General features: G+C 40.9%; 1 protein-coding gene across 22 annotated transcripts in view; it reads left to right on the top strand.

The window, feature by feature from the left end:
- The window catches only part of LOC123519872 (potassium channel subfamily T member 2-like), a 624,454-nt gene that overhangs the window by 401,650 nt on the left and 202,336 nt on the right, over window positions 1-20,468 (top strand). For 3 of the 22 annotated variants that reach the window (XM_045281500.1, XM_045281496.1, XM_045281499.1), the window contains exons 2-3: window positions 6,731-7,169; window positions 10,585-10,787. The exons of the other annotated variants lie outside the window; for them this stretch is intronic. In XM_045281500.1, coding sequence (XP_045137435.1) covers window positions 10,597-10,787 — 191 coding nt within the window. In that variant the 5' untranslated portion in view covers window positions 6,731-7,169; window positions 10,585-10,596. The remainder of the gene's footprint in view (window positions 1-6,730; window positions 7,170-10,584; window positions 10,788-20,468) is intronic. 22 annotated transcript variants of the gene reach the window in all.

The following is a 20,468-nucleotide window of genomic DNA, read 5'->3' as shown; positions in this document are numbered from 1 at the left end:
GTGAACAAGATAGGATGGATGAAAACAGGAGAAGAACGAGGAAGAGGAGGGAAGAGGAAGAGGAAGAGGAGGACGAGGGCAAGGAAGGGCATGAGGAGGAGTAGGTGGTAGGAAAAGAAGAGAAGAAAAGCAGAAAAAAAAGGAAGAGAAGAAATGAGAACAAAAGGAGAAGAGAGATATATGAAAAGAGAAGAAAATGAGAAAATGAATGAAGAGAAAAAAAAACAGGAAACAAAAGAAAAGAAAAAGCAAAAGAAGGAAATGAAAAAAAACAGGAGAAACAACTATGAAAACAATGACAACAAATACAGCCCGGAAGAAGAGAAGAGGACGTGGAGGGAAGAGAAGATAAGATAAGAGGTGACCACATCTGTCTATTTTCTGATCTCTCTCTCTCTCTCTCTCTCTCTCTCTCTCTCTCTCTCTCTCTCTGTGCAAAGCCTGGGGACGAAATGTTTACTCTGCGTGATTGTGTCAAGACTTTGCAGGATAGACGACGAAGAGAAGGTAAATAATAAAAATAAAAAAAATACATTAAGTGATAAGATGTGGCAAGACGAAAAAAAAAATAATATAAATATAAGGAACTAATAACAAGGGGAAGAAGAGGTAGAGGAGGAGGACACAAGACGAAGTGAAGTATAATTGAAAAGTGTAAGAATAGAAAGAAAATGAAGAAGTAGAAGAGGAGAAACTTCGATTTTTTTTTTTTATGTTAGAGGGAGAAACTGGCCAAGACCAACAAAAAAAAAGAAAGCAACATTAAAAAAGATTGATTCATAGCAAATGAGATTAAAATATTGGTATATAATGAAGCAGTCACATTCAGTAACCTTCAGGCGAGATGGAGAACGAGGAGGAAGTGGAGGAAGAGGAAATAAGAGAGAAAGTACGATGAGGATTAGGTGTAAGAATAGGAGGAATAGGAAGAGGAGGTAAAGGAAAGGAGAGAAAATGAAGGATGAGGAAGAAATGTAAGAATAGGAGAAGAAAAAGAAAGAGGGGATAAGAGAAAATGAAAAATGAGGAAAAGGTGTGAGAATAGGAAGAAGATTTAAGAGGGTAAGCAGGATGAGGATTAGGTGTAAGAATAGGAGGAATAGCAAGAGGAGGTAAAAGAAATGAGAGAGAATGAAGGATGTGGAAGAAATATAAGACTAGGAGGAGAAAGAGGAAGAAGAGATAGAGGAAAATTAGGAATAAGGAAAAGGTACAAGAATAGAAGGAGGAGGAAGAGAAACAAAAGGAGAAACTCGACATAATGTATGCTAAAAAAGAAGTATTATGTTGATATATAATATGATAAACATTTGAAGTAATTGATTCTATTGAACTTTACTTCAGAAACACACAAAAATGCTAACAAACCATCTGTCCACCTATTATTCCCCAAACACAGCTGGAAAGGGAAACATGTCTCTATTGGAATGAACTGACACATAAAATTCACTGAACACAAAAGCAATTACATTTCGCATATATGTAAGTGGCGTAACCCACTTACCTAACACAGAACACGAGTAATGGAAGGGTTAGGAAACAGGCTGGGCAGGACAAATTAGGGAGGAAGGCTGGGGAGGATGTAATGGAATGGGTAGGAGACACTCTAGGCTGGGCAGGGCAAGGTAGGGAGGAAAGCTGGGAGGAAGGCTGGGATTTCAGAAGACAATATAGGCAGGGCAGGGCAAGGTAGGCTGGGAGGAAGGCTGGATTTTTAGGAGACAATATAGGCAGGGCAGGGCAAGGTAGGGAGGAAGGCTGGGTGTGTATGTGTGTGAGAGTCCTGTTATGTGAGGATATTATGGAGATGAGGAACGCTTCTTGTGGACTCCCTTCCGGAATGAAAACGATAATTACACGATGTACCCAAATCTGTCATGGGGTGAGAGGATCATGTTTTGCTTCAACCAGCTCAGTATTGGCGGGAGGATTTGAAGCTTACTATAATCATGGTGCATTGTTTTCTGCTGTTACTTTTAATGGAGAGGTGTTAGGAAGGCGCATTTTTTTCCTTTTCATTCCATTTTTTTTTGCACTGATTTCTACCTTCTTTCTTTTCCTTCTTTCTTTTTTTTATTCTTTTTTCTTTTCCTTACGGCTATTTTTGTCCCTTTTACCTGATTCACTATCCTCGAAAAAGTAACAACAGTCGATAAACACGTACATAGTTTTTGATCCCATTGCAGTAAGAAAACAGTCCCCCTTTAACGGTATCCAGAATTAAAGTAACCTTATGCCACGGTACTTACTTTTTAGTTTAACTTCCCCCGTGTACGAACTAGTTCCCGAGAGTGATACGAGACAAGAAACATTATCATCTATTGAGTGTTTTGTTGTCTTATCTTAACGGTGGTTCCTTTGCTTCAGCCTATTGTTGTGTATCGTATTGTTTTTGTACTTGGAAAGATTTAATGGTGCGTGATTCTGTGTAATGGTTCCTCATAGCTTGTTTTTCTCGAGGATATTTTGAAAAGTTCGGTGACTTATTTTGTACAATTTATATGATTAGGTATCAAAATGCTTGTGTATCGTATTGGTGTACTTTGACACACACCCACACCCACACACACCCACACACACACACACACACACACACACACACACACACACACACACACACACACACACACACACACACACACACACACACACACACACACACACACACACACACACACACACACACACACACACACACACACACCTCATGGTACAACAACAAAGTTACACACGCAATCAACTCCTCAACACCTACCTAACTTAACACCCCCCTAAAAAAATACACACACAAACACAAAATCGCCGTCCCCTTCTCTTCCCTTTCCTTTCTCTGTCTCCTCCCCTTCCCTTGCTCTTGTGTCCCTCCTTCGCTGTTGATAGGCAATTATTTCTCCATCTCATGTTTCATTATTGAGGACACAAGAGGTTTGGGGAGCAGCGGCAGGAAACAGGGACTTGTGAGGATTCCGAGGTGTGGAGAGTTGTGAAGAAAAATATCGCGAGAAGTACGGGGTGTTGTGAGAGGGAGAGGGAGAGGGAGAGGGATTGTCAGGACGCATTAGATTGCATGAGTGTTCTTTATGGCATAGTAAAAGGGTGAGGAGGAGAAGCAAGATGACGATAGCAAGGGTATGTGAGTAGGTCGTGAGAACAGGTGTGTGACAGGTGCATGACAGGTGTACCCAACGTGTTTCTCAGCTATTTCTTCCCTCCTCCTTTTTTTATATCCGTCTCTTTATTTGTTTTTCTTACCTTTAAGCTCCCTATTATCACTTTCGTTTACTTCACCTTCTTCCTAACATTTACTCTTAATTTTTTCTGTTTTGTTCAGTTCCTTCTTCATCTCTTTTTCTTATTTCTCCATTTCTGTTTTTCTTTGCCATTGAGGAAAAACTTATCAAATTCGCCTTCTTTTACTTTGGTTTCCTCGTATAATTCCTTCACTTTTCCTAATTCATTACAGCTTCGTATTTTCCTCCCTCTATCTCTTCCTCTATTCCTTCGAAATTCGTCCTTCTTTCACTTCCGGTAAAGACAGCAAATGAAAGAAAATGGCACGAGGAAACATAGAAAAGAAAAGATAAAACATTAAGCAACACAGACGGAGAACAAGAAAATACACAAAGGAAATGAAGCAAAGAACGATTACATTGCTTCAGATAGCGCACAATACCACAACTGACGAGCAATACCTGGAAAATACGATAGGAAAACGGAGAATGGTTAGTTTTCACTCCCCATCGCCCTGAGGTAGTGTGGCTTTGACGGAGGTTCCCACGAGGCTCACGGTAAGATGACGGCCAGTTTGTGGGATAGGTGGACTTTGGTTGGAGATAGAGAGGAGGTGGGGTTTGTTGGTGGCACGTGGAAGCTGTGTTCAAAGGGATCGACCAGGAAGTTGCTTTATGGGGTACACGTCTGTCTTTCTGTCAGCGTGTGGTTTGATTTGTTTCTGTGTGTTTTGTTTATCCATGTACATGTTTCGTTTTGTTCGTGTGTGTGTGTGTGTGTGTGTGTGTGTGTGTGTGTAATTCACTGTTTGATCTGCTGCAGTCTCTGACGAGACAGCCAGACGTTACCAACCGGAACAAGCTCAGAGCTCATTATTTCCGATCTTCGGATAGGCCTGAGACCAGGCACTCACCACACACCGGGACAACAAGGTCGCAACTCCTCGATTTACATCCCGTACCTACTCACTGCTAGGTGAACAGGGGCTACACGTGAAAGGAGACACACCCAAATATCTTCACCCGGCCAGGGAATCGAACCCCGGTTCTCTGGCTTGTGAAGCCAGCGCTCTAACCACTGAGCTACCGGGCTGTGTGTGTGTGTGTGTGTGTGTGTGTGTGTGTGTGTGTGTGTGTCTTGTCCGTCTTTCTTATGTTTATTTATTGTTTCCTTATAGCTATTCGTTTTTGTCTATACACTGGTATGTGTGTGTGTGTGTGTGTGTGTGTGTGTGTGTGTGTGTGTGTGTGTGTGTGTGTGTGTGTGTGTGTGATATGTACTATAGTGTAGTGTTTGTGTGTCGTTTCTCTCTCTCTCTCTCTCTCTCTCTCTCTCTCTCTCTCTCTCTCTCTCTCTCTCTCTCTCTCACTGGTTTTTCACTTAGGTTTATTGGTTGTGGAAAGCTGTCACATTTCACAGATTGCCGCCGCTGCTCACCCACCACCACCAACCACCACCCCCCACCACCACCACCATCATGTTCCCTCCTCCAAACCTTTTCACTCCTAATCGTTAACCTTATCTTTAGGAAATAGCTTGTCCTTTTGCTTCTTTATAGTTAGCAGATAATTTGTCATTGCCTTTCAAGTCAATACTCATTTTCCTTCACGCAACATTCGTCATTGTTAAGTCATCTGTGTGAAATAAAAAGGAAACTAGAGGCTAATGTGTAAATTCCTTACTTTTATTTTTTTTATTTCCTGTTCTTGAGGCTTTTACTTTCATATAAGCAATTACTAAAAAGATTCACAGAGGTGATTAGTCGCGGTCTCGTAATAGATTCTCCTGTTGATAATACAAATTTTTCAATAAGCTTTCTATGCAATCGGGAAAAAAAATACGATAAAAGATATTGACTAGAATGACTCGTAAATAATTGACATTCATTTGTGTACCTCCTGCCTGCCTTCTGTGTGTGTGTGTGTGTGTGTGTGTGTGTGTGTGTGTGTGTGTGTGTGTGTGTGTGTGTGTGTGTGTATGTGTGTGTTTTACTGTTTGATCTGCTGCAGTGTCTGACGAGACAGCCAGAGGTTACCCTACGGAACGAGCTTAGAGCTCATTATTTCCGATCTTCGGATAGGCCTGAGACAAGTGTGTGTGTGTGTGTGTGTGTGTGTGTGTGTGTGTGTGTGTGTGTGTCGATCGTGATGGGAGAATAAAAGAGTGATTACAATATCCATTAATATATGTTTTTCTGCCTATTGCAAATCTATTTCCTTGATGGATGTACGTACAGGGTAACATAATGGTTAGGAAGCTATTGTGGCTGGAAACTTTTTTTTTTACCGTCACAATACTGCCTTTCTACCACATGAGAGAGAGAGAGAGAGAGAGAGAGAGAGAGAGAGAGAGAGAGAGAGAGCGAGGCAGGCTTGATGGAAAGGCCAGCTATTGATTGTATTGACGAGAGGAAGTAGAAGAAGGTGGCCGGATCACTGATTGGCAGAGGTAGTGGTGGTCGTGGTGGCTAGTAGTAGTAGTAGTTGTTGTTGTTGTTGTAATAGTAGTAGGAATAACAAGAACAATAGCAGCAGTAGCAATAGTTTTAATAGTAGTAGTAGTAGTAGTAGTAGTAGTAGTAGTAGTGATAGCGGTTGTACCAGTAGTGGAAGTTGAAGTTGGTTCTTTAAATTTGAAGGTATTAAGAAGATATCTATAGACATCAGTAAATTATCAATAGAAACAGTAACAGCCTCAATATTAGTAGATTTTGAAGTTGTTGTTGTGCTGTGCTTTCCTTCATACCGCTACTTTCTTTCTCATTTATCCATCCATTTGTGTTTCATCTCATCAGTTATGAACCCAAACTTTTACTTTCAGTTTTTTTCTGTTTACTTTTTTTCTTCTCCTAACTTTGCATTCTCCTTGAACTGGCATTTAGGTTCAGTTGAGGAATAATCATTCTGCTAAAGTTCTAATGAGTTCATCTAACGCGGCGGAAAGTATGAAAGTTATGCAGAAAACGTCTCACCTTTTCAACTTTCTCGTGTCCTTCCGGTGAACCAACAGCCGCGATTATTGGATACTATCGGGACGGCGACCTAGCGACATTGATTTTGATTGGACGTGTGTGTGTGTGTGTGTGTGTGTGTGTGTGTGTGTGTGTGTGTGTGTGTGTGTGTGTGTTAAGTCATGGCGACGCCCCATAACTCAGGCAAATATAACAGCTGGTAAAGACGCCCTCTAATCCGTGGGTGACCAACAAGGCAGTGGTGATCTAGACAGGGTGATACGCGTGTGTGTGGAACTTTAACCCAGTCAATAATTCCATTCCTTCCTGGGTCTCACATTCCACCACACTTGTACCACCACCATTTTTTTTCTCAGTTACACAATTTTCACGGTGGAAACATGTACTAGAGCGAGGCGATGGTTTGCTGGCTGTGTTACATTTGAGAGATATTGAAACAGAGGCTTGCTTGTTGTATTTTATGTTGATATGTATTGAATATGTAACTGTGTGTGAGTGGTGCGCCTGCTGACACTTGTTCTCTGTCAGCGGGTACCAGGTTGAACATCACGTGCCTGGCCTCCCTACAAAGACTACCTCATTCCCGCCGGGAGCACCTCCAGGGCGGAATGATCACCCGAGACGCAGGGACATTTTCAGCTCCCCAGCTGCTGTCCCCATTAGGCGGCGCTCTCACCCACTGATCCATTCACGCCATCAGGGACGCCTTTGCCCAGTGCTCATACTCCTGCTCTCCCACCAAGACCCCAACGCACTCAACCAGCCTGTCTCCGCGCACCCCGACCGCACCCTACCAGATATTCAGCAGCCAACGTCCAGCTCATGCACTCGCTGTTTCCGGGAAAGGCTTCACGCTATCAGGATACGCCACCGCAGCTGTTTTCTGCCTCACTGACGTTACCCGCATCTGCTTAGCCTCCTCTTTCACCACAGCAAGCTTCTGTGATACTGAGAAACACGATAACAGGTGAGCAGCATTTGTATTCATCGTTCTTTACTTGTTTGACAATGCGAAATATGACATATACTGATGATTATATTGTAGATTTCCTGTGGTTTTGTTGTTAGGATGGAAGTTGTGTGTATGTCTGTCTATAAAAGAGAGAGAGAGAGAGAGAGAGAGAGAGAGAGAGAGAGAGATGAACTTTGTGAAGTGATTTAGAAAGTATTGTTAATAGTTTTGGACCATGACAGATTATTGGTTTAAAGGCTCAGAACACTGACAGGAAAATATAGGAAGTCTCTCTCTCTCTCTCTCTCTCTCTCTCTCTCTCTCTCTCTCTCTCTCTGATATGGCAACTGCAAAGACAATCACGGAATTTTTTACGTAGTAACAACAACTACTAATGCTGCTAAAGCACCACCAACAACAAGGATGACTAGAATAACAACAACAACAACAACAACAACAACAACAACAACAACAACAACAACAACAACAACAACAATCATCTTCGTGGAGATCACAGTAATTACTTGCATCAAAAGTGAGACCGTTAATACAAATGAGTTTATTGCAACAAGGACACAAAAGCAGCTTAGGAAGATTGAAAGAAGCATTGTCAGTAAGCGCGCACACACACACACACACACACACACACACACACACACACACACACACACACACACACACACACACACACACACACACACACACACACACACAAGTGAATTGCCTTGATCCTTTATAAATGTCTTTCTTCATCGGTGCCTCACGCAGGACAACATCATAAATACTTGACCCTATGAGAGAGAGAGAGAGAGAGAGAGAGAGAGAGAGAGAGAGAGAGAGAGAGAGAGATTTGTGTGGATATATTCTCGAGTAAATGGATTTTCTAGCTAAAATATTGCTCTGTCAGTGCTACAGAAAATATAACCACAAAATCAGGTTTTCCTTTCCAACCTCTTGTTCGCTCTCTTTTTTGCAAAGAATATATATGGATATATATATATATATATATATATATATATATATATATATATATATATATATATATATATATATATATATATACATACATACATATAAACACTCCCGGCCCCCCTACACACAACCACGTTTTCGATAGAATTTTTTATTTACGAATGGAATTCTTGTTCATTTGAAGGATGATTAATTTGTAAATAGTGTTACACGATGATGAGTTGCGAAATTAATTTCTGATAAGAGACAAGTAATTCACGACGTTTGAGTTTATAAGTCATTGAGTCTGATCTTGGTAAATTATTTTTTAAAGTTTTATATAACTTGGTAATAAAATACGAATATCACATGTCACTTACATTTCATACTGTGTTTTCTTTTCTTCTTTAATTACATGTTCACAAAAAGTACTTTAATTATTTTTTGATATGCAACTTCTTTCATCAATAATTAAATATATGTAAGAAATATAGCACACACACACACACACACACACACACACACACACACACACACACACACACACACACACACACACACACACACACATTTGGGAGTCCATTCGTTCATAATAATCAACAAAAAAAAATATTTTGTCATGCTTAATTGTGCACAAATATAAAGTGATCAGTGAGGCTGCGTGTCACTCAGATGTGTCTTTCAGCGGCCCCACACCTGGACCCACACCGGGAAATAGTAATTAGATAACTAAGGACAAAAATATTATTACTAGAAAAAATGAGGCGCACACTTCAGACAGAGAGAGAGAGAGAGAGAGAGAGAGAGAGAGAGAGAGAGAGAGAGAGAGAGAGAGAGAGAGAGAGAGAGAGAGAATACGAATCTACATTTCATCACCAAATCACAAATTGCTATTCACCCTCAAACAGTTAATTGAAAGCTATTATTTTCCAATCACTTATCAAGCCAATTTTCAGCGATATTATCCAGCCCCCCGACCACCTTACCCTACCGACACCACACCACGCACACACACTACATACCATTGCCTCATAATACCCACAGCCCACAGCCACACCTTATACTTGCATACACACTCTTTGGTCAATTTAGAAAAGGTACCGCTTTCTGGAGGTTTACCGGAATAGATTTATTAGTTGAGATGTTTATTCTGTATGGGTTTATATATATGCTTATTAATTATGAGTAATGGAGTCAGTTTGAAAAGAGAAGTATAGGTATTTGGATCTATATGAGAAGAAGGGAAAGATGCGCTTAAATCTTTCACTAATTGGTTTGGTTGTACTGTTACTATTGAGATCGCTAAGTAAATTGCTTTGATGGATATAAGGGAAATATGTATGCAGTTTATTTTCATTTGGTCTAAGTATGTATATTTTTAAGGGACTGCGGTTTGCTTATTAATTGTCAGTAGGTGTAATGGAGTTGGTTTGAAAAGGGAAGTATTGGTGTTTGGATCTACGTGAGAAGAAGGGAAAGTTGCGATTAACCCCTTCAGTACCATTACACATTTCCGTACTCATTCTGGTTACTATTTGATGATTTTATACAGCTTCACAATCTCACGTGGGGATTGAAATAGTGAAGACTGCCCATTAAACCTCTGACCTCCATAGACCCTTCATAATGTCAATATAATCGTCTAATCACACTTAAAACTATAGATGAAAATACGTCCCGGTGCCAAAGGGGTTAAACCTTTCACTAATTGGTTTGGTTGTACTGTGTTACCATTGAGATCGTCGAGTAAATTGTTTTGATGGTTATAAGGGAAATATGTATGCAATTTATATTCATTTTTCGTAAGTACGTAAATTTTCAAGGGACTACGGTTATTTTGGGAGTTGTAGATTATGTGTTAAGGAGATGGAATAAAGCTAAAGTAACTCAGGTTCACCTTTGTTTATTTCATTACTTCATAATAGTTTTTTATTTTTCTTATTTTTTCAAACGGAATAATTTATCGTATAGCCTCTCGAGCATAATTTCTTTCTAATGTCGTAATATGTTACTTTAATGCGTTGAATATTAAAGTATAAATGTGTGTGTGTGTGTGTGTGTGTGTGTGTGTGTGTGTGTGTGTGTGTGTGTGTGTGTGTGTGTGTGTGTGTGTGTGTGTGTGTGTGTGTGTGTGTGTGTGTGTGTGTGTGTGTGTGTGTGTGTGTGTGTGTGTGTGTGTGTGTGTGTGTGTGTGTGTGTGTGTGTGTGTGTGTGTGTGTGCAACTGTTGTCGTTTTCACGCTCCGAGACAATAACTAAACAGAAAAGAAATGTTCGTTATTTTAAAGACGTCAGAATAATTTGAGGTTTAAATTATGTCTTTCTTCACTACGACCCTTGTTCCTAATTGGAGTGACCATGTAGATGCTTGAGAGAGAGAGAGAGAGAGAGAGAGAGAGAGAGAGACAGAGAGAGAGAGAGAGAGTCAGGGTCAGCATCAACAGGTGTAAGAAGATGTGTCTCCCGTTCCCTTCTCGCAGCCTGCCGCCCAAATGTCGATGTCCAACTTGTTTTTGTTTCGCCTGCACAACCTGCGTCGAGAGGAAGGCCGCAAGAAGAAGACCCGCCGTCCTGGGTTTCAAGACTGCAGCAACCTGCTCACCCTGGCGCCCTCGAGACTCTACGAGAAAGCGCCCATCACACCAACAGATTCCCTCGATGAACTGGCCTCGCATATACCAAGGTGACCTCACTTCCTCCTCCTTCTGTAGTGTTGTGGAACTAAAAGAACCTCCTTTAGTCCCCTCTCGTGCTTGAAGGATCTCATCTCTCCCCTCACATAAAGGATTCGGTGTGTACGTCTTGCTTTCATGTGTGTGGCGTAGTTTGTTCTCATAGTCTTTAAATGTTGTTGTTCTTTGTCGTCTTTAGAGGCAGTGGAGTCCTCTCAGCCCTCCTCCTGTCTCTTAAGGGTGACGCTAATGAGCTCCAGGTACGCATCGGGTCCACACCAGGTATCCAGTTTCTCATTACTCTCCCCCACCTCCTAGCCCCCACCTCCTTCATTATGCCTACGTATCCCAGACACACACACACACACACACACACACACACACACACACACACGTTATAAAGTGCACGCAACCTAACCAATCATATAATCAAACACTCTGATAACTACACCTGCAGTTTACCCAGAGTTTCTTTTCACAAGCACTGATTGCCCCACTTCATCCAAACTTCACGTAAAGCAACAACATTCATGCCCCAACATTTCCAAGTCTAGTCCCTCAAACTTCCTTGAGCCGCTCAACTCTTGGCTAGAGGCCCTTTGGTTTGATCATGTTGCCTTCACCGTGTCCTTAGTTGTCTTCAAGCGTCCGTTCCTGCTGACATAAGACGGTATTCAGAAACCCTTTGGTCTCTCACCACGACTTTTTTCCAAGGCTGCAGAGATGATTAGCGGTTTTTCTAAGAGTATTTTTCCTATTAATGATGTGTAACTCTTATTAATCTGTCACTAGAACTTGATAGAATAGCCAATACATCTTCAACGAAAGCCTTTTGAAAGCAGTGAAGATGTGATGAGAGGTGTTTCAGAATAATGTTCATAATAGGACATGTAAGTGTTGTTTTTTTTTCCTCCCTAGTGAGTGAGTTCTGAGGAGAGCGTGTCTGTAATCAAAGAAATTACAGGTATGCACATTGCACATCCTACTTCAGGTTATTCATTACCGGCCATTTGAATAGCAAGGAGGGAGGAAAGAGAAGGTCGATGCCAAGGGGAACTGTAAGGAAGGAGAAAGGGAAGGTGAGAGTATGGTAATAAGAGCAGTGAGGAAGGAGTGGAGAAAGAAGGTAAGAGATATGTGAAGCTGATAAGGTCGAGGAGAAGGTAAAGGTGATGGTATAGGAAGGAAAGTAAGAAGTGGAGGAAAAGGTAAGAGGTGTGTGAGAATAAGGTGTTGATTATTGAGAAAGGAAGTTAGTGAGAAGGGAATGGAACGGGGAGGAGCAGGGAAGGAAATTGTAAAAGAAAGGGTGAGGGGATGAGGAAGGGGAAAGTAATAAGATTCCTTCGTGGAGACTGTTGCAATGTTACGTCGCTTGTTGCAATGTTACGTCACTAAACACACACACACACACACACACACACACACACACACACACACACACACACACACACACACACACACACACACACACACAAGGCAGTATGACATATGGATGAGTAAACAAAGATAAAAGGAGACTATTTGGTGATATTTTTGCAATGGAGAACGAATCGATGTAGAGCCGTGATTCAATGGTCCTGAAAGCAGTGATGAGTGATGATGGATGTGAAAGCTTTGGTTATGGATGGAGAGGCATGTTTAGTACACGATAGGAAAATGAAATGTGAAATAGAACATTTTTCATAATATAGTATAGAGAGAGACTGCAAAATTTTGTTTATCTAAATTTGGAAGGAGGTGTGAAAATAAGGTAACTAAAGAAAAATTAGACAAGTGAAGAAATGTAATTGTGGTAAGAATTTATCATTTGTTGGAATTATTATGTGGTTGTGAATTACGTCAATGCATATCATCTATTCATCTATATCTCTATGTAATCAATTTGGAAGTAATTAATAGAGACAAAAAGGATGAACAAAAAGTTGAGCGATCTATGAAAGCCTTAGAAAAGAGGAAATCTGTTTTCTGTCGAGCTGAATATTACAGTGCTTTTATTTTCCTAATGTTCAGAGTGCATATTCACTGTAATCTAACTGCCATGGACCATTTATTTTGGGTGAGACCATTTCGCTGAGGGAGGAAATATAGCTTCTGAGAGAAATGGGAAAGGGAAGGTCAGTTGGTGCGTAAATGGTTAGGTCTCGTGATGGCAAAAAGAGATAAAAAAAAGTTATCTCTAATTTAACCAAAAACAGAAGCCAAAAACTGCAGGACAAACGAGAAATAACAGTTGCAAGGAGTCAGGCAAAAAGGTTAAAAGAACGTAAGAAAATGGGAATACCTAGAAGGGCCAGCTTAACTATGGAAGATATCTCCTAACAGGTCTTGAGGAACGAAAAACCTGTGTGGAAAGGTTACTGTCGATACGAGTACATGGAATCTTAAGCAAATGAGACAGTCAAGGTAAACAACTGGGACCATCATTATAGTTTGGTGGCTTGTTAGTAAGTAGTTATCGTTTTTACACCACACTCTTTGTTACACTTTTTTTTTTCTTTTTGGTAAAATAGCTCTCGTTATAAACATATTCACTATATTTACCAAAGCTTCGTAATGCACTTCAGCTTTTCATGCGTTCACATAAACATAAAATTCAGAGCAGAGTAACTTACGTAATTCTTCACCCACACGGTTTGCATAATGCCGGTGTTATTTTGACGCACTGTAAGCCTCGGACACATGCACTCACCCCACTCACTTACTGGCGCACACACGAACATGTACGCCCACTCACCACGCGCGAGGGGGCGGTAATGGAAAGGTCAACACAAATAAAAGGTGTGTTTCATCGGTAATTAGGTTGAAAGGTGACATTCCTTCCCCTCTTCACCTAACTCACCCTCCCTCCTCTCTCTCTCTCTCTCTCTCTCTCTCTCTCTCTCTCTCTCTCTCTCTCTCTCTCTCTCTCTCTCTCTCTCTCTCTCTCTCTCTCTCTCTCTTTGTGTTGGTATTTGAATATTTGAACTATCTGACCTTGGTGTGTGTGTGTGTGTGTGTGTGTGTGTGTGTGTGTGTGTGTGTGTGTGTACAGCGGCAGCCGGAATGTGAATCGATTATTACTGTTATTGTATTGATTCCACGTAAAGACGACTCCACACTCCACCACAAAATCTTTCTCTTCTTCCACTTGTGCTACCTTGTTCCACCTTGCTTCCCTTCCTCCACCACCACCACCACCACCACCCCCACCACTTCATGTCTCTTCCCATTACAGCCTCCTCCCACATTTCTCTTTCCTTAATCACCTCCACTGTCGTCTCTCTCTCTCTCTCTCTCTCTCTCTCTCTCTCTCTCTCTCTCTCTCTCTCTCTCTCTCTCTCTCTCTCTCTCTCTCTCTCTCTCTCTCTCTCTCTCTCTCTCTCTCTCTCTCTCGCAAAGTGGAAGTTAGACTAGAATTCATGAATATAGGAAAAGGCGCTAATGGAAAGACAAATACAAAGATAATCACTTCCTTGCAAGCAGGCGAAACAGTAGCGTGCTCATCCAGTGTATTCAAGGACAGGTAGAGTTGTCATACATTAAGAAGGATGAATAGGAATAGAATTAGAAGTCGTAGAAAGGGGAGGAGGAAGGAGGAGGAGGAAGGAGGAGGAGGAGGAGGAGGAGGAGGAGGAGGAGGAGAAGGAGGAGGAGGAGGAGGAGGAGGAGGAGGAGGAGGAGGAGGAAGAAGAAGAAGAAGAAGAAGAAGAAGAAGAAGAAGAAGAAGAAGAAGAAGAAGAAGAAGAAGAAGAAGAAGAAGAAGAAGAGAAAAGAAAAGAAGAAAAAAAAGCAGGAGGAGGAGGAGGATGACGACGACAAAGAAGGAAAAACCAATAGAAAAGAAGGAATATAAACAACAAGAGAAAACAAAAGAAAATAAAAAAAAAGAACAAAGAAAAATAACAAAGTAAAAAGAAGAAAATATTAAAGGAGAAGGCAAAAACAATAAGAAGAAAAGAAAAAAGGAGAAAAACAACTGGTAGAAGAAAAGAAGAGGAATGCAGGAAGACATGAAAGACTAGGACAGAAAGAAAAATAAGAACCAAAAAGAAAGTAAAAAAAAAATATAATAAGAGAAGAAGAAAGAAGAGAAATAGAAGCAGCGATGGATGAAGGGAAGTTTATGGAATGGGAAGCGAAGTTGGATAAAGTTTAGGAACGGGATGCATGAACTTTACGACGAGCCTGAGGGGCGGAGGACGGAAGGAGACACCTGTGGAAATACGCAGGGGAGGATACTCACGTTTGAAGGGGAGAAGGGCAAGGACAGGGACAGGGAGGTGAAATGACGACACGGTGGCAAGTATGACAAGATTAGGATAAATACTGAGGAGTGAAAAAAGTTGTAAAAAGTAGGGAAGTATGAGAGAGAGAGAGAGAGAGAGAGAGAGAGAGAGAGAGAGAGAGAGAGAGAGTGTGTGTGTGTGTGTGTGTGTGTGTGTGAGTGAGTGAATGACAAATAGCAGAAAAGAATAAATTTTAAGTTTTCTAATTTGTGGATAACCTGTTTCCTGTCTCACCTGATTTTGCTCCGTGTTCGTTTTCAATATCATCAACAAAACTAAACAAAATAGAATAGTAAAGAATGACGCGATAAAGGAGCTACAGGTAAAGAAAGTATTAGGAAAGGAAACAAAAACATAACATTTTCTTACTTTCCAAAATAAACTCATCTACTTTCATCGTCGTTATCATCACAATCTAACGAAATAAAAGCTAACGTGGATGATGAAAATAAAAAAAAGAAAACACAAAAGCAAACAAAATTCACAGCTACCAATTACACTTCAAAATAACCACAGTGACCATCATCACAATCTAACGAAATAGAAACTACAGTGGATGATGAAGATAAAAAAAAAAAAAAAGAAAACACAAAAGCACAGACAAAATTCAAAGTTACTGTTTATACTTCAAAACAATCACAGCGACCACCATTCTGTAGAAGACAAGATAGGTAAACAGGTAGACAGGTAGAGAGAAAGGTTCAAAGTCACCGTTTATACTTCAAAACAACCACAGCCACCACCAGCCCTTAGGAGACAAGATAGGTAGATAAATAGACAGGTAGACAGAAAGGTCGATTGTAGAAAAAGATCTCCCCATTCGGCCTTCACCCTTCGCTCTCCTCATCTCCCTCCCACCCAGCACCTTTCACCTATTGATTGCGGCTTGATAACTGAGCGGCCCCCCATCGCCGTCATCAGCGAGCCAATCAGATACGTCGACAGTTGATCTAGGGGACTTGAAAGACTTGGGACAGTGGGATGTTCGAGTAAATAACCGCGGGTGGCTTAATGTGTTTGTGTGTATTTTGCGTAGCCTTCATGTGTGTGCTAGGTTTGTGTAAATGTTTGATGTTGTTGCCTGCTTCTTGTGCGTCTATGTATGTATTCTTTATGGTGTTCTTATTATAGTATCCCTTTTTCTATGTTGAATTTTCCCTCTTAACGTCACCAGAAGTCTCTCCTCTGTCTTTGTGTGTATTGTTGATGGTGTTTTTTATTATAATCTCCCTTTTTTCTACATTGACCTCTCTCTCTCTCTCTCTCTCTCTCTCTCTCTCTCTCTCTCTCTCTCTCTCTCTCTCTCTCTCTCTCTCTCTCTCTCTCTCTCTCTCTCTCTCTCTCTCTCTCTCTCTCTCTCTCTCTCTCTCTCTCTCTCTCTCTCTCTCTCTCTCTCTCTTCATATTACCAGATTTTTCTTCTTCACTTGTAAGGTTCCTCTTCACAGTGCTCAACCTCCTCACTTCCACTACATCTGCTTATCATATCCACCTCCTTGTCACTTCTTTAATTTCCTTCCTGCCTCCAATTAACGCTTTCACCTCGTACCTCCTCCTTTTCACTCTTCCTCGTTTGATTTACTTCCCTCACCACTTCTCTTTCTCTTTATCTCCCTTCCTGCCTCTTTCAACTTCTCTTCCTGTCCCACTCTCTAACCCTTCCTCCTCTCCTCTCTTCCGTGCCTCTTCCTGCTTCTCTCCCTCCCTCCCTCTTCCTGCCACTCCAAGGTCACAGTAGTCCCTCGTAAGCCTTCCTAAAGACAGCTACCTTCTCTCACCCATCAAAGAGATCACAGAACTTGGTGGTGGTGACAGCAACATTTCGCTAACTGCGAATAACTCTCTCTCTCTCTCTCTCTCTCTCTCTCTCTCTCTCTCTCTCTCTCTCTCTCTCTCTCTCTCTCTCTCTCTCTCTCTCTCTCTCTCTCTCTCTCTCTCTCTCTCTCTCTCTCTCTCTCTCTCTCTCTCTCTCTCTCTCTCTCTCTCTCTCTCTCTCCTCCTCCCTCTGCCCACCTTCCCTTACTCCCTCCTTCCCTTCTTACTTCCCTCCTTCCTTCTTTCTCCTTTACCTAGTCTGGGGATTAGCGGCGCCCCAATCAGCAGGTATGACATTGCGAGGTGGAGCCACACGCTGGGGAATTATTCATGTTGCACCATTACAGTTTTGTGCCGTAATTGCTCTGGCCTCCTTGTTCTGTGTGCCATTGTCGTCGTGTGAAATGAGTCGAGGTGTTGAAAATTGCAGACGAGAATGTTTTGCTGGCGTGCTCCGTGTTCATTTGTCCATTTTCCTCTCTTCGTTGTGTAAACTTTCAGACTCTGTGCGTTATTTTCACCGTGTGCATCATCGTCTTTTTTTATTTTGTATCTTAGCGCTAAGTTCATTATGTTCACCGTTATTTTTTATGAGTAGCTTTCCAAGGAGCACTGAAAAGGAAGGTACAGTTAAACAAAGGGAGTTTTAGTGCACTGTTATCGTCATTTGCATTATATTTCTTAGCGTTGACTTCATCTTCTTCATCTTTAGTAGTTTTTTTTTTTCAGGGAACTTTCTAAAACATAAAACTAAGATTAAGGGAAGGAAAGAAATTTACAAAAACATTATGATATCGCATCCATAGAGAGAGAGAGAGAGAGAGAGAGAGAGAGAGAGAGAGAGAGAGAGAGAGCCAACCAACCAACCAACAACCACGGTCCTAAATCCATTAGTTATATGATAAAGTTTTACCTCACCACTCCGCCGCTTTACTGCCTCACTCTGTTCGCCACTCCGCTGTGCTCATCCTCCAAGTCACGGTGATTTTGTTCCTCTCGTGTCTCTGAGCCGCCTGGTGCCACTCACGCCTTGTTCATCCACTTCACCGCATGCACTTGAGACTTTTCAAAATGCTCTTCCGTCCTTCACCTTCTTCTTGTCTTTTCTTTTTTATTTTCTTCAGTGCCACGTGGCTATTGTGTTCTTCGTGATTCCAATGTCACACGTGTTCGAGTCGCCGATATCCTCTAAATTAAAATGGATGGTTTTCTTTAACGTTATCTCTGATCTCGTATTTCTTTTTTCTCATACTCGAGACCAGTACCTTCCTGGGATTTTTTTTCTTTTATATTTCCTTTTTTTTTTTTTTTTTTTTTTGCCCTTGGCCAGAATCCTCTATTACATGAAATGACTATGAACGTAAGAGCATAATGAAACCAACTGATCTATACGTAATGGTCAATCTAATCTTCTATTAATGTATCTTGTCTTTAAAAGCTCTTAATCGATTCAGCATTAACAACGTGAGTGCTGAGTCTGTTCCAGTCTTCTACTACTTTACTCGTAAGCTGCGTTCTTCTTATCTCTCTCTTATAGTCCACCTAAGAGGATGCTTTCAGATTATCAGCGCTCCTCAGCACAAGGTTATACAATTACACTCCACTGTGTGAGTCGCTAACGTTACATCATATGACTTGTATTTGTGACGAGATTATGTTAGAGAATATTTATGTCGAAAAGGTGTATCTGTATTTTGACGTATGTGTGTTTAATTACTTAGACTTTAAAAAAACACCTTCAGCACTGTATTTTTGTTTGTATACCTTACTTACATTATTATAAGGTTTGTACTTTTGACGGGCATAGTTGGAACATAGATATATTAGCCCCTTGAATACCATGACTCGTGTGGTTGATTAGAAGAGTGATGACTGTGCCCATTAATATTCTGACCTCCATAGACCCTTTCTAATATCAATGAAACTGTTTAATCGTACACAAATCTCAAGATAAAAATGTGTCCCAGTATTGAAACGATTAAAAGGCATATCTGTATCACTGTGTTTAACTAACAGGCTTTCAAGAAAACGCGTCTAGTAAAACTATATCACACTTAACCATCTTGTGTTGACTTGTATTCCTAAGTTACAACGCATTTCATCTTTTTTTTTTATACCATGTGGGCTTTTCACGGGAATTTATGGGCTAAAGGGGATTTGTACCTCCTATCTCAAAGTCCACCCGCTAGGAAACCGTTGCCCCGACTGAGGAAGCCCAACCTACACTCGGACCGTGGACAGGATTCGAACCTGTGCGCTTGGAGACCCCCTCTAGCAGCTAAGGGAACGTTTATTATAGTTTTCATTTCCTCTCCTCTTTCCCTACTTACGAAATTCTGCTCACATTTCTTCCATTTCCGGGCCACGCTAAATTAATTGAATACATTTAAGAGCATTTTCGACTCTTACTGGTGCTCCGCGCGGATACGGCAGGGTTCACATTTTCTATGAGGCGCAGTTTTCTTTGAAGATCTCGTGGAAACTTAAAATTGGAATCACTGAGCCTTTCAAGGAAAATGCAGACTTTTCTCTTTTTTTATTATATCAATTTGTAGCTGAAATATTGGCAGTCTTTGTATCCTTCTTTGTTACTGTGGTTATATTTGTTGTTATGAGTTTCATGTTCATTTCATCGTTACTCAACTAACGCTGCCAATATGTCTTAATTTTTCTGGTCTTCTTCTTCTTCATCTTCTTCTTCTTCTTCTTCTTCTTCTTCTTCTTCTTCTTTTCTTTTCTTTTCTTTTCTTCTTCTTCTTCTTCTTTTTTTTTCTTTTCTTTTCTTTTCTTCTTCTTCTTCTTCTTCTTCTTCTTCTTCTTCTTCTTCTTCTTCTTCTTCTTCTTCTTCTTCTTCTTCTTCTTCTTCTTCTTCTTCTTCTTCTTCTTCTTCTTCTTCTTCTTCTTCTTCTTCTTCTTCTTCTTCTTCTTCTTCTTCTTCTTCTTCTTCTTCTTCTTCTTCTTCTTCTTCTTCTTCTTCTTACTACTACTACTACTACTACTACTACTACTACTACTTACTACTAGCATCACCACCACCAATACCACCATCACAACCACCACCACCTCAACCACCATGACCATCAATAGCACCAGCATCAATAAAATAATAAGAACAATAATAATAATAATAATAATAATAATAATAATAATAATAGTAATAATAATGATGATACATAACACTATCTTTACCTCCACCACCATAACCAGTTAACATTTGCTTGTCACCTTCGTTCTGAATTTTTAAACATGAAAACACCAGTAAATATCATAGTTCACAACACACACACACACACACACACACACACACACACACACACACAAAGGATGACATGTACGTACCAGTAGTGTTGTCTCTTCACTTCGATCGTAACATTCTCTCTCTCTCTCTCTCTCTCTCTCTCTCTCTCTCTCTCTCTCTCTCTCTCTCTCTCTCTCTCTCTCTCTCTCTCTCTCTCTCTCTCTCTCTCTCTCTCTCTCTCTCTCTCTCTCTCTCTAGACGTAAGAGTAAGAGTAAGAAAGGGTAGGAAAAAGGGTCTTGTGAATAAACTGAACTGCTGCTGAAGAGAGAGAGAGAGAGAGAGAGAGAGAGAGAGAGAGAGAGAGAGAGAGA

Source organism: Portunus trituberculatus, chromosome 46 (assembly GCF_017591435.1).
Source record: "Portunus trituberculatus isolate SZX2019 chromosome 46, ASM1759143v1, whole genome shotgun sequence".
In the NCBI taxonomy this organism is placed as follows: domain Eukaryota; kingdom Metazoa; phylum Arthropoda; class Malacostraca; order Decapoda; family Portunidae; genus Portunus; species Portunus trituberculatus.
Note: the sequence above shows the minus strand (reverse complement) of the source record. Positions and strands in the feature narration are given on the sequence as shown.